Source organism: Meles meles, chromosome 15 (assembly GCF_922984935.1).
Source record: "Meles meles chromosome 15, mMelMel3.1 paternal haplotype, whole genome shotgun sequence".
Taxonomy (NCBI): domain Eukaryota; kingdom Metazoa; phylum Chordata; class Mammalia; order Carnivora; family Mustelidae; genus Meles; species Meles meles.
Window position 1 is genome coordinate 71,858,151 of NC_060080.1, and position 12,516 is coordinate 71,870,666.

A 12,516-nucleotide genomic window follows, 5' to 3' on the forward strand; every position below is an offset into this window, starting at 1 on the left:
ATACAAGTCTCAGTCACCACTTCCATGAGTGGCTGACATGAATCAAATCCTCCTGGTATTACTTTTTTTGGCCCCCATACATGACTTTGTATTTGTTGATCTAAAGGGATTATATAGTCAGTGAGGAGCCTTTGAGAAGTAGTGCTTTATCGGAGTTGTTTCCTCTGTTTTTAAATAGGAATAAAGACAAAAAATGTCCAGCCACTAGACATGTCACAGTTTGTATCATGTTTTGGAAACCGGGGAAATATTTCAGTCATAGTCCTAAATTGTATCTGCTAGCCTCCAGTGACTGTGGTCCTCGTTGCCAACTCCACTTGCTATCCTAGATTTTTACTCTTAGGTTGTGTTGTCTTTGCTGGTCTCTCAACCAGGACATGCAGCTTCCAGTTAAAGATGTTGCATTTCACCCACGGGATATAAATATGCTCTCTTCCTTGGAGGCACTAGATTTAAGAATTTTTGTTTCCCATTGCCATTTTCCTTATGAGAAAGGGTGAGAGAAAGGCAGAACTCCACCCTTATGAAACACCATCACATCTGGGCTTCTCTAGGGATCTTGGGGGTTCTTAAATATCCCCCCAAACATCTGAAGCACAAGCAATCTCATTCACACTGTTTCTCCCTACTTTCCTCCTCTTTACCACCTGTCTCCTTCCTCTCTTTCATTCTTTTTCTGTCTCTTCCTTGGCTGCCAAATTCACTCATTTTTTTTTTTTTTTCTCCTCCTTGTGTGTTTTGGTTCCAGGCACTTCCACTGTCTCATGTGAGATATGGTATTGTAGTGGGAATGAGGACTCTTTGTTATGAGTAATATGTGTAATTAACAAATCACCAAAACTGATACTTGAGTAGACGGTGTCAAACCATATTTAGCAGATTGGGTTTGAACACCTGGCAGAACAAGTTTGGTCCAATAAAAAGAGCCGGGTTCTTTCCCTTTTAAGAGCTCTCAAAACACTGGTTACATCTAAACCGTAGGGGTAGGGGAAGGGTGCCATTTGCCGTTGTAATTCAGACGGAGGGATCACCTGGCAGAGGAGGGAGAGTTGCTTTTTAGGTGTTCCCCGCATCGCGGTACACGTGTCCCTTTGATGTGTGGAGAATGCTTGAGAGAGGCAAAGCAGGGCGATTTCTGTGGGAAGCTAGACCAGCCTCCCTCGTTACATAGGCTCGTCCTCTGCATTGCATCCGAGCTTCAGTGATTTGCTGTTTGGAGACTGCAGATTTGCATAGAGCCCCTCGCTTCGCCAGCGTGTGTGGTTTTTCTTTTCTTTTCTTTTCTCTTTTTTCTTTTTCTTTTTTCTCCCCCTCCCCCCTCTTTCGTCTGCTGCTTCTTTCCTCAGCTCTCTTTCCCCGGTTCGATCCCCGCTTCCTTCATAAGGGTGCACTCTTCCCTCTCAACCCCTCGCCGGGCGTAAGTGTCAGGAGGCGGCGGACGCGGAGATTGCCTCGGGAGCAGGCGATGCGCGCCGCTGCTCCGCGCGCTGCCCGGGGGAGGCTGGCGCGATCCGGGGAGCCGGCCGGGGCTGAATGGAGGGAAGGGGTGCCTCGATTTCATGGGGTCTGCTTCTCCCTTGAAAGGAGGTTGGGCCGGCGAAGTGGCCTCCCCAGTCCCCACACACAATGCTAAATGGATTTACCTAGTGGATTCGCGGTGGATGGCTGTCATGTAGAAGTGAGGACCCTCCGGGAGGAGCTTTAAACAATTTCCCCGCTCCCCACCCCCCGGCACGCACTCTCGCCCGAAACTCTTTGGGAGTATCTCTCGAGAACCTGGAGCCCTGGAAATCTGGGAGCAGCCGCTCGCTCCGCGCTCGCTGTTCCCCGGGGCTGCCTTCCCGGACAAGCCCCCCATCAGCTGCATTTGCATCGGCTATGTTTCGGATTCTTTGGGGTGCAAGGCACGGCGGACTCCAGGACCCCGAGAAGACTGTCCGAAGGAGGGAGAGGATGGGTGCTCTGGCGCGGTGAGGCGGCCGGCCCCTCAGCCCACCCGGAGCCGCCCGCTCCTCGGCGCCCTCTCCCCTCCCCGCGCCCCAAACTTTGCCTCCCGCGGCGGCTGCCCCTCGGCGGGCGCCCCGCCATGTACCAGAGGATGCTCCGGTGCGGCGCCGAGCTGGGCTCGCCCGGGGGCGGCGGCGGTGGCGGCGGCGCAGGGGGGCGCCTGGCCCTGCTCTGGATAGTCCCGCTCACCCTCAGCGGCCTCCTAGGAGTGGCATGGGGGGCGTCCAGTTTGGGAGCGCACCACATCCACCATTTCCATGGCAGCAGCAAGCATCATTCAGTGCCTATTGCAATCTACAGGTCACCGGCATCCTTGCGAGGCGGACACGGTGGGTCTGAGGTGCCAAGTTCTCGCGGGTTACTCCCTCTGTCCCTTTCAACCCTGCGCTCGCTTCTCGGCCCCTAAGGCTCAGCGAAATGGGAGCGCGAGAAAGGGAGGTGCATTTGGGTGTGTTTGGTGGGAGCCACTAATCTCTTTGAAGACAATAGAAAGGGGCTGGGGGAAGGCGTCGCGGGTGTTTGTGGTGAGGGGTGGGAGGGGCGTTTCTTGTCGGGGTGCCGGGAGAAAAGATGTGGGCACCTATGAAAGCACCATCCCTGGCCGGGCGCTTGGGCCCCGCGGGAAAGGGGCGTTACTAGCCAGAAGGTCACTCGGTGTGGCCGGATGGGGCGCCGCGCTCAGCCGAGGGACCTGAGCGCCACAGAGAGGAGGGCTCTGCAGAACCTTTTGTCTGTGCTGTGTGTGCTGCCCCACCTTATGCCCATTTTCCCAGGCCTGGGGCAGGGAGAGGTTCCAGCTTGCACATTCCTTCAAAGTGTGCCCAGACCGCAGTGGCAGTGAAGCGGCTGGTCCCAGGACTTACTCAGCAGGCTGCCAATTGCTTTTGCCCCCGCCTCTTCCCTTAATTGGAGAAGGAAGGAGAGTCGCCCTGGCGCCCTGTCGGGTGCTGGGCAGCCGCCCACCTGGCTTGGAGAGGACCTTTGAACACCAGTGCCTTTACTCCACCCCACACACAAATACACTTCTCTTTCTTGGTGATTGGACTGAGTTATTTTTTAAACAGAGCAGAGAGAGGTTTGGCTACCCAATCCCAAATCCCCATGGTTCCTGTCTGAAGGCTTTTGGGATTAGGGAGGTCCTGCTTCCTTCTTACTGAAGAGTTTAGTGCTCCCCAAAGAGGGCAGGTGGGTGAGCGCTGGCTGGACTAAGCCAGGAGGTCTGCCTGGAGGAGAAGTTAGAGTCCAGAGAAACTATTCAATTGACCGGTTTCCTTTGTAAAGAGCAGAGTGGTTGGTAGGTTTCCTCTCCAGAGTGGCCAACAACATAAGGCCAGGTTCCTCTCATCTTCAGATAAGTGCCTATTGCAGATTCCCTGAACTGCCAATAAATAAAATCTCAAACTGTTTTGGTGAGTCTTTCCCAGTACCACCGTTTCTTCTCTCCCATTGCCGAGTCTGCTACTTGAAAAGGCAGGGCGAGAAAGTTGTGGAGACTTAACCCCTCCCCCCTTTCCCTAAGGGGCCCCTTCCTCTTTCAGACTTGGTTCAGCTTAACGTCCTTTGCCCTTCTCCTTAGGTAAATCTTCTCCCCAGAGCAGCTGCTGCTTATACCAGGACGGCCCCTTCCTCAGGGACAGGATTCCCTACCTAGAGACAATTCTGGTTAGATATGAGGAGCTATAGCTTAACCTAAGGGAAGTGAGAACAAATCCTCTTGACACCTCATGTTAGGAGTGGCTTAGAGACGCACCTCACTGTGGGTACTAGGAATCCCTCTCTTCCTTCCCTCAGGTCCCTCTCAAGAACTTTCTCTAGTTCAGAATGGCCAGGATGGAGAGGAGCGATGCCCCACACCTGGGCTTCTTAGCTCTAAATAACGGAGAGGCTAGATCCCTTTGAAAGCATGAGGAGTTTCTGCTGCTCTCACCACTTTCTCCCAGTATTCCAGGACCTTGTTGCTCCTTTTCCCTGGGTTCCGTTCTCACCCACTGCCCTGCCTTTGTTCAAAATTGCGAGAGTCCCGTGGGAGGAAGGCAAGTCAGGGTGCAGGAGGGGCAGACAGCGTGGGTGGGTGAGGTGAGCCAGATGGGGGTATGCGAGGGGGTGGGGCGCCTAATTGTACCAGTGGGAAGTGCTTGGCTAATCATCTCATATGCATTTAACTTCTCCTTTTCCGTGGCTCAGTCTCTCCCGAGGGCTGAGGCAGCTGAACGGGGAGCGCCCTGGGGAAACGGAGAGGAGATCACGAAGGGGCCCTGCCGCAGAGCCGGCACTCCTTTTCCCCTTCCCACTGCGGCTCCTGCCCCAGTCAGGCGCCGTCTGCTGGTCTTTACAAACATTTCTTTCCTTCCAGAATACAGGGATTGTTTCTGCATGTGAATGAAAAACTAGGCACATCTATCATTGAAAAAAAAGGAAAGGGTAGAAGATAGTGGAGAAAATTGTATGTGAACAGTGCTTGGTATTATTCTTTGGGGTCAGAGAACTTTCTCTTTCCTTTGAAGGTTGTATTGTACGGACATATTTGTTTTTGAAACTTTACCCACCCTCCATACACATACTTCTGGAGGAAGATTTCTGACTTTTTTTTTTTTTTTTTCTAATCCGAGTAGCAAACTTACCTGTCAGTAGCCAGCCTCTGCCAAAGAAAAGCTGCTGTGAATCTTTCATACTTCATCCCTTTCCTTCCTGGAAAAGAGGGAATTAACTCTGGCTAGAGAACAATCAAGGAATATTACCGATGAAATAATCTTCTCAGGGTGGGGGATGGAGAGGTGTAAGGTGGGAATGCAGGGAGGCTGAGAGCTGGGCAGGCAGGGTGGTGGCTTAGAAGAAACCTAGTAAGAAAGAGGTGATGTTGAATTTGTTGGATCAATGAACTACCTGACTATTCAGCTAATTAGGCTAAGGGCCCACAAGGAAATAATCTTTGAGCCTAACAATGAGGGTGAAGGGGAAGAGCAAAGGTGAATGACAGTACGATAGATTCCTAGCCGAAAATCAAGGCAGGTGTAAATGAGGTTGAGTTCAAAATTTCCCAGACTACTGAAAACATATATATGTTGATGAACAAATCAGCCAGCCTGGTTTTTTGTTTTAGAATTTCTTGGAATCATAAAACATTTTTTTTCTCATAATAGGGAAAGCGTGTATATGCTTGAACGTGTAAAAGAAAAATCATGTGTGGTGTATTTTAGGGAATAAAATTGAGTCTATCCTCTATGTTTTGAAAACTGCTAGGTTGACTATCCAGGTTCATTCTTCTTCATTTTCTCATCTTGCCATGCTTCATTTGCACTATTATGAGGTGTCACTTACAAGGATTGCAGGGTGCTGAAATCGCTCATGGCTACCCTGAGCATCTTTGTGCAAGCTGACCCAGTTGCAGAGATTATGATGAGGATTTTTTTTTTAATGCATATGAGAAGCAGGTTTTGAGATCACCGCAGAATCCATTTTTTTTTTTGCTTGTTCTTAAAAATATAAGTGATGGGAACACTCCCATAAAAATTATATTTTCATTTAAAAAACCAGAGAATGGAATGACTGTAAATGATAAAAAGCAAGCCTTCTCGTAATTAAGAATGCTACTTAAAGCCAGCGAGAGTTCAGAATAAACCAGTGTGTTCAGTTAGTATTTCTTTAGCGATGGGCTATATGTGCCAAGCATAGAATGATGTCAGCGCAGTGCTTGGGTTCCCGGCTCTTCTCCTGGCTTTCCTAGGAACCTCTGCATACTTTCAGAAATTAACTTTGAGCCTCTCAGTAATTTCAGGAGATAAAAGAAAGAGAAAGCCATCATACAACTGAGCACACCAGGGCTAGGCATTCTCCTCCCACAAATATGAGCTCCGGAAATTATACTGTCATGATTAGCTTATAATATTAAAGGGCAAAAGGGCTTTCCCAGAAGGGAATGTTAACAGATTTTAAAAGTGTGGTTTGTAATTGAAGTAGCCCAATGCTGTTATATAAGAATAATAATTATATCTTGAATGTATAATGTTTCTCATTCTGAGGCACTTCTGTACATACACTAACTTCTAAGAGGAATTGTCCATTTTGGAGGGAGTTTCAATAACATTTTCCTTGTAAGAGTACTGGCATATACCACAGGAGCACAGAAAAATGAAGCCAAATCTCTGATCAAAGAGAGGAGTTAGAATCAAGGCTTCATGTCCCAAAGCCTGGAGCAACTGAAAGGGTCCATCCACCTTGTGCTTTAATGGTTGAGATCTTGGAGAAGAAATTATCACAAGGACCAAAGCTTAGCATTTTCCTTCCTACATGTATTAACAATAGTGAATACTTTAAGATAGAGTATGGCCACTTCGCTGATGTCCCACTGCTCACTTCATTCATTCTGCTAGGGAAGGTTTCATTTTTCTTTTGTTTTTCTGAGACCTAAGTTGCTGTATGATATAGCCATCCTTTTGCTCCTTTGTCTAACATAGAGAGTTAGCAAAACCTATTACAATACACTTAACGTTGAAGAAAAATTTAGATTTTCTGGTAATTAACTCATAGGTGTGACCCAAAACAGTTTTTTGGGCTATGAATATTCAGCCAAAACAGACATTTCTACCCCACACTTCTTTCTTACATTGGCTTCTTGGACAAAAATATGCATCACTGCAATGCTATTTTAGATAAGATGGTCAGCTAATATTTCTAGAAGAAGCTTTGAGTCAATCATGGTCCTAGTAATCCAAGACTCTTGGGTAATTTTTGGTTGCCCCCAACCTTAATATATTTATTTTTTAGATTGCCTATCCGTTCCTTCAGAAATACATAGTATATGTGTGTTTCTGTGTCGGTGCATCAGGTACTATGGAAGGCCAGATAATAATTGAGATAATGAGAATAGAGGCAAGAGAGGAGGAACAGAGTACCCAAGGCAGGACCATCAGAAAGTTTGCAATTTAGGTTAAAAAAATCCAAGCTATTGTTAGAAAGAGTTAATCCTTAAGAAGAGAAACAAAACTTGCTCTGTAAAAACAAGTAGCTTCTGAGCATAAATGCAAAAAACAAATTTGTATGTGTAGCAGTCATCTGGGACTCAATATGAAATGATCTGATAAAAACATCAACATAGTGGGTTTTATCTATATTACATTATATTGTCCTTTAATATTAATGTTCTGGAAAGAGCTCCTTGTACAATTGCTTTTCACTGAGTTGCATGTATTTCTTTTACCAAAACATAAAGTCTCTTATTTTTCAAGTAAGTGTTAAGTCCGGTTTTACAAATGTATTTAAGATAGGGGCTTCTTGACTTAAATTCAAACTACTATAAAAAACTATTGAGGCAGCTTGGTCTGGAGAAGTAAATTCTCAGACACATATCTAAGTGAAAATTTGGCCACTGCCACTGACTAGCATTCTATAAATTTACTAAACTACTTGTCCTCACTAAGATTGTTTTTTCAATCCATAAAATGAAAATATGAGTTATAGCTCAGTGAAGAATAAATGATTTGATGAATGCCCAGACTATAATAGGCCCCAATAAATGCTTGTTTAAAAAAAGTAGACATTTAGTTAGCTTACACATCTTGGCTATTATGAAGAGTGCTCTAATCAACACAGGAATGTGAATATCTCTTTAGAATCCTGGTTTTAGATCTTTGGGATAAGTACAAAGTGGGATTATTGGATCATATAGTAGTTTTCTAGTTGTTGTTGCTTTATTGTGCGTGTGTGTGTGTGTGTGTGTACGTGTGTTCTTCTCTTAAAGAAATTCCATTCTGTTTTTCACAATGGCCGCACCACGTTGCATTCCTACCACAGTATACAAGCATTCCAGTTTTCCTACATCCCGTCAAAATTTGTTGTCTTTTTGATAATAGCCATCCTAAAAGATATAAGGTGATATCTCATTATGGGTTTGATTGAATGGATGAAGAAAATGTAGTACATGCAGATAATGGAATATTATTCAACCTTAAAAAGAATATATCATGGGTGAACCTTGAGGACATTATGCTGAATGAAATAAACCAGTCACAGAAAGACAAATGCTCTCTGCCCCTTTTTTAAAAGATTTTATTTATTTATTTGACACAGAGAGAGAGATCACATGTAGGCAAAGCAGCAGGCAGAGAGACCATGACCTGAGCTGAGCCTTAACCCTCTGAGCCACCCGCGTGCCCCCAAAAGCTCCCCTTATATGAGGTATCTAGAACAGTCAAACTGACAGAATGAGGAAAGGGAATGCTGGTTGCCAGGAGCTGGGGACAAGAGGAAGTGGGGAGTTGCTAATCAGCAGGCGTAAAGTTTCAATTGTATAAGATGAGTAAGTTCTACGTATCTGCTCTATAGTCTTATGCTTAGATAACAATACTGTATCGCACATTTGAAATTTTAAACCGGTGGATCTCGTGTTGAGTGTTCTTACCATGATAGAATAAAATTTTAAAAAATTAGGGGAGATATCAGAGAGAAGACGCATGAAGTGGAAAAAAACAGACTTGAAATCGGGAGACCGGGGTTCTAGTTCTGATTCAGCCAGTTATGTTGTTCATCCTTAGAGACAGCTGCCCCCCCCCCCCCCATTTTACACTACATCCTGAGTCTCTTCTAAATGAAAGGTGCAATCGGTTGTTCTGACGTTCTGTGACCTTACTGATTATGTTGAGCATGGCTTTTTATATTGTTTTGTCATTCATAAACATGATTCTTAAATTGGACTAAGATTGTTTCCAACTTTGAGTTCCAAGTTCCCTTTGATAAAAAGAATCTCTTAAAATCCTCATACTCCTGTTGTTTTTTCCCAAAGGCTTATTGATTCTAAACATACTGTAACTGGAGATGTTTTTGTAAAGATTGTATTTAGGTCCCTTCAGCCATCCAGTTGTCCCCTCATTACTTAGAGATGGCTTACGTAGGCGCACAGAAACCATGGCCGGGCGGGGAGGCGGGCTCGGGGTACTTGTCTAGGACTTGCCACTCAGCTGAGGTCCTAAGGACTATCTCTTAGAAACGTACATCCTTCCTTTACTTGGTCTTTTTGCCCAGTTCTTTTGGGTCTGTGTGGAGTGTAGAATATCTCCCTGTAGAGAAATTGGTAACAGCCTTTTAAATATTCCTTTCCTTCACAAAATACAAGGTTTTTTTCCTGTGTTGATCATATAACAATGAATTCCCTCAAGTTTCAGAAAGAAACACAGAGCCTTTATGTAAAGTGTCTCGTTTAATCATCATTATAACCCTGGCAGGGCTTACGATCACAATTTTGCTGACAGGGCAACAGATTTAGAGAGGCGATGATTCTGCCAGGGTCACTTAATTAATAAGTATCCACAATACCTTTGCTTTTCCATTACAATATGATAAGAGGCAAAGTTGGTCTTTTTTTGTTTTTTTAATACTGCATTTAAAGTTAGAAGACCTGAATTCTGTGCCAGTGCTGTCATTTTTCAATTCACTTCTCAAAAAAAAAAAGCTTCTTTATTAAGAATAAAATTGGTCAAGAAAACGTAGTTAACTAATACAGTTATTAAGAATCATAAGTGACTATGTCTGTGAAATTTGTATCCCCATTCCAATGGAAGAATTTTTAGTTAATACTACATTTTGATACTTAGCTGAAGATAGACAGTAAGATGGGTATGGATTAAGAAATGAGGGGCATTTTCAAATTCAACTTAAAGCATTATACTCAGTGATAAAGAACATTATTAATCAAATAATGACAATGATAGTAAAATACTTTAGGACTGAAAGATGGTGATCCCTAAGCAAAATTCGTGTTAATCACTAAGTATACAGGTAGATAAGAAGAAACCGCTCTGTCGTTTTTGTGAACTTGATATCTGTGGGATTTGTGGACTGGAACTGAAGTAGTATAGAAAAATTTTTCTCCCGTGTACTTCCAAGATACGTGGTTATGTACATACTAAGTTTTACATGAAGCTTATATGAATCTGGTAGCTGTGTGTGCGTGTATGTGTGTGTGTGTGTGTGTGTGTGTGTGTGTGTGAGGGAGAGAGAGAGAAAGGGAGGGAGAGAGGGAGAGAGAGAGAGACAAAGTAAAAGTATTAGACTCATTTTAGTTATGGGATCTCAAGTTTAAGTGTATTATATAATGTGACCCACATTATGGACTTTTTTTTTGTGTTCCTGTACATGGTTTTTTTTTCATATAACTATATTGGTGAGAAAAAGTATTATGAAATACCTCTGAAAATTATCAACTAGAAACAAAACATGTAAGAAAATGGTAAAGAAGTGATTTTTAATGTGTGGTAAAATACAACTCAGTGACATTTACTGACTTGGACATCAGCTCTGCACAGTTGTTTTGATTATATGAGTTACCATTGGACTAACATTGGTACACGTAATTATTTATGTGGTTCAGCCTGTCTTGGCTATTAGTAACCATCTGGTCATCATGACATATTTTTCTAGATGACTACAGGATTCAGGGATGCTAAACAGAAGTGGTATTCTTGATGCTTCTTAAAACCGAGATGATTTTGGATTCTGAAATGTCTAATTTTACTTTAAGATTGAATTATCTAAAGGGTGGAAAGAGCATGAAGCACATCACTCTGAGTGATTGTGTTGCTGTTCTAAAAAAAAATACATTCAGGGCAAATATGCAAGTTCAGTGTCCTAGTATTCCAAGAGTATCTAGTTAGCACTTTTTTTTTTTTCATTTTATTTATTTTTTCAGTGTAACATTATTTGGGTATGCAGCAGGACGTTTGAAGAAGTGTGTCGTTTTCCTGATGAATTACCCTTTCCAATTTTTTAACATCTTGCTTCTGTTAATCTGATAAATGCTCTAGTTTGTGTCTATGCCACTGTGTATCATTACCTTTTCATTGACAGGTATGTTTCAATCTGGCATAGAGAAATGCTACCGGAGCATGACAAGTTTAAATACCTGGGAACTTTTGCCTACAAGGCTTATTCTAGAAATTTCACATTGACTTCCAAGAGTCTTGCCATGTTAGACTAGTTATTCCTAACATACTCATTGAAAGTTGATTATTTTCTATATACACCTTTCCAAAGTTGCAGTAATGAAACTCTCCTCAACACTCTAGACTTAACTTCCTTGAAGTGTACCTTTAACATTTCCGAAATTGCAATATGCTGTATCAGTCATTTTCCATGGCTGCTGTCAGAGTGGTAACATATGCTGGAATAAGATGAACAATAAATACATATCTGTCAGCACAGTGATTAGCTGGACATGCTGTTTCCCCATTTATTCTTCTCCTTGGGACGTAACCTAAATGAGATAATAGAAGTTTTGATTCTGCAGTGCACAACTTATACCATAATCAAAGCTAGGACACTGCTCATGGATTTCTGATAAGCTCCTTTATACAAAAGCCCATGTTTTTGTATGTGCACAAGGTATTGGTTGTCTGGGTGCCTTCGTGATGATTAAAATATGTGACAATAGTCTGGTTGTCCTTCCCAGCAATAAAACGTTTGGCTCAGTAATCTTACTTTTAAATATAAAACTTTGTTTTTACTTTTTAATAAAATAGAAATTTTAATTATCTTTATAAGGTGAATTAACTCAGCTCTTGCCTTACAGTAAGGAAGTGACTTAAATACTGTTGAGGTATTTCACTATTTCTAATTCCATCACTGTAAAAAGGTTGTGCAAGGAAAGAACTAGGGCTATAAAAGTGCTATTAAATGGCCAATCACATCATTTATTTATTGACCTCAGGTGCTATTCCAATCCCTCAACGAAATATCAGCTCAGTTAATCCTTAGCACTCCATGTGGTAGGTTTTATCAATCTCCCATTTCTATACAGAAGGGTACTGAGGGACACCAAGGTTAAGAAATGACAAGGTTATAAAAACTAAAGCTCTGGGCCCTGGATTCATACCCAAGCAGGCTCACTCGGAAGCCCATGCTCTTAACGCCTACATTTTGCTACTGACAAATGTAATGTATCCTGACTGAGCACTTTGTTTTCTCCTCAAGCTCTTATCACCAGCAGTACTTAGGGGACCGACCAGGGATGATTATCCGGATTTACTTTGTTTAATTTCCAATAAGTCATTCGTTGAAGGTTGAGAGCCTCATCCTTATCTTCCAATTTGTTTTTAAGCGACGTGCTTTTTAAGTACACAGGGCATCAAGAGGCTTCCTTGTGCCTCCCTTCTTCATCACTTTATTTGTTTTGACTGACTTATTAATCTCAGTGTCCACCACCACATCAAGAGTAAAGGAGTGATTGATTTAAGGTGCTTATTAATGTTTATTAACTTCTTTCATTCTGGTTGGCAAATACATTCCCCACCAAATTGATAGATTTGCTGTGATAATAGGCTAATTTGCGGGTGCAACCATGATTTACAATTAAAAATGAACAAGTTGCATTTTATCTGATTATGTGATTATAGTCTTATGAGGTGAAAAGAATCCTTCTATAAATGGTTAAATAAAATTGTATGGTTTTAAAAGCAGGTTATAGAGAGAAGACTGACAATTAATGAACTACTTTGAGTATTTATCCTGATTTTAATTATG

General features: G+C 42.8%; 1 protein-coding gene across 33 annotated transcripts in view; it reads left to right on the forward strand.

Annotated features, from left to right (window-relative positions):
- Positions 1-12,516, forward strand: part of NRXN1 (neurexin 1) — a 1,247,328-nt gene that overhangs the window by 794,259 nt on the left and 440,553 nt on the right. For 2 of the 33 annotated variants that reach the window (XM_045979182.1, XM_045979183.1), the window contains exon 1: positions 1,232-2,336. The exons of 29 other annotated variants lie outside the window; for them this stretch is intronic. In XM_045979182.1, the coding sequence (XP_045835138.1) occupies positions 2,087-2,336 (250 nt within the window). In that variant the 5' untranslated portion in view covers positions 1,232-2,086. Of the gene's footprint in view, positions 1-1,231; positions 2,337-12,516 lie in introns of those variants that run through there. 2 more of the 33 variants (XM_045979184.1, XM_045979185.1) reach the window with 1 other exon arrangement.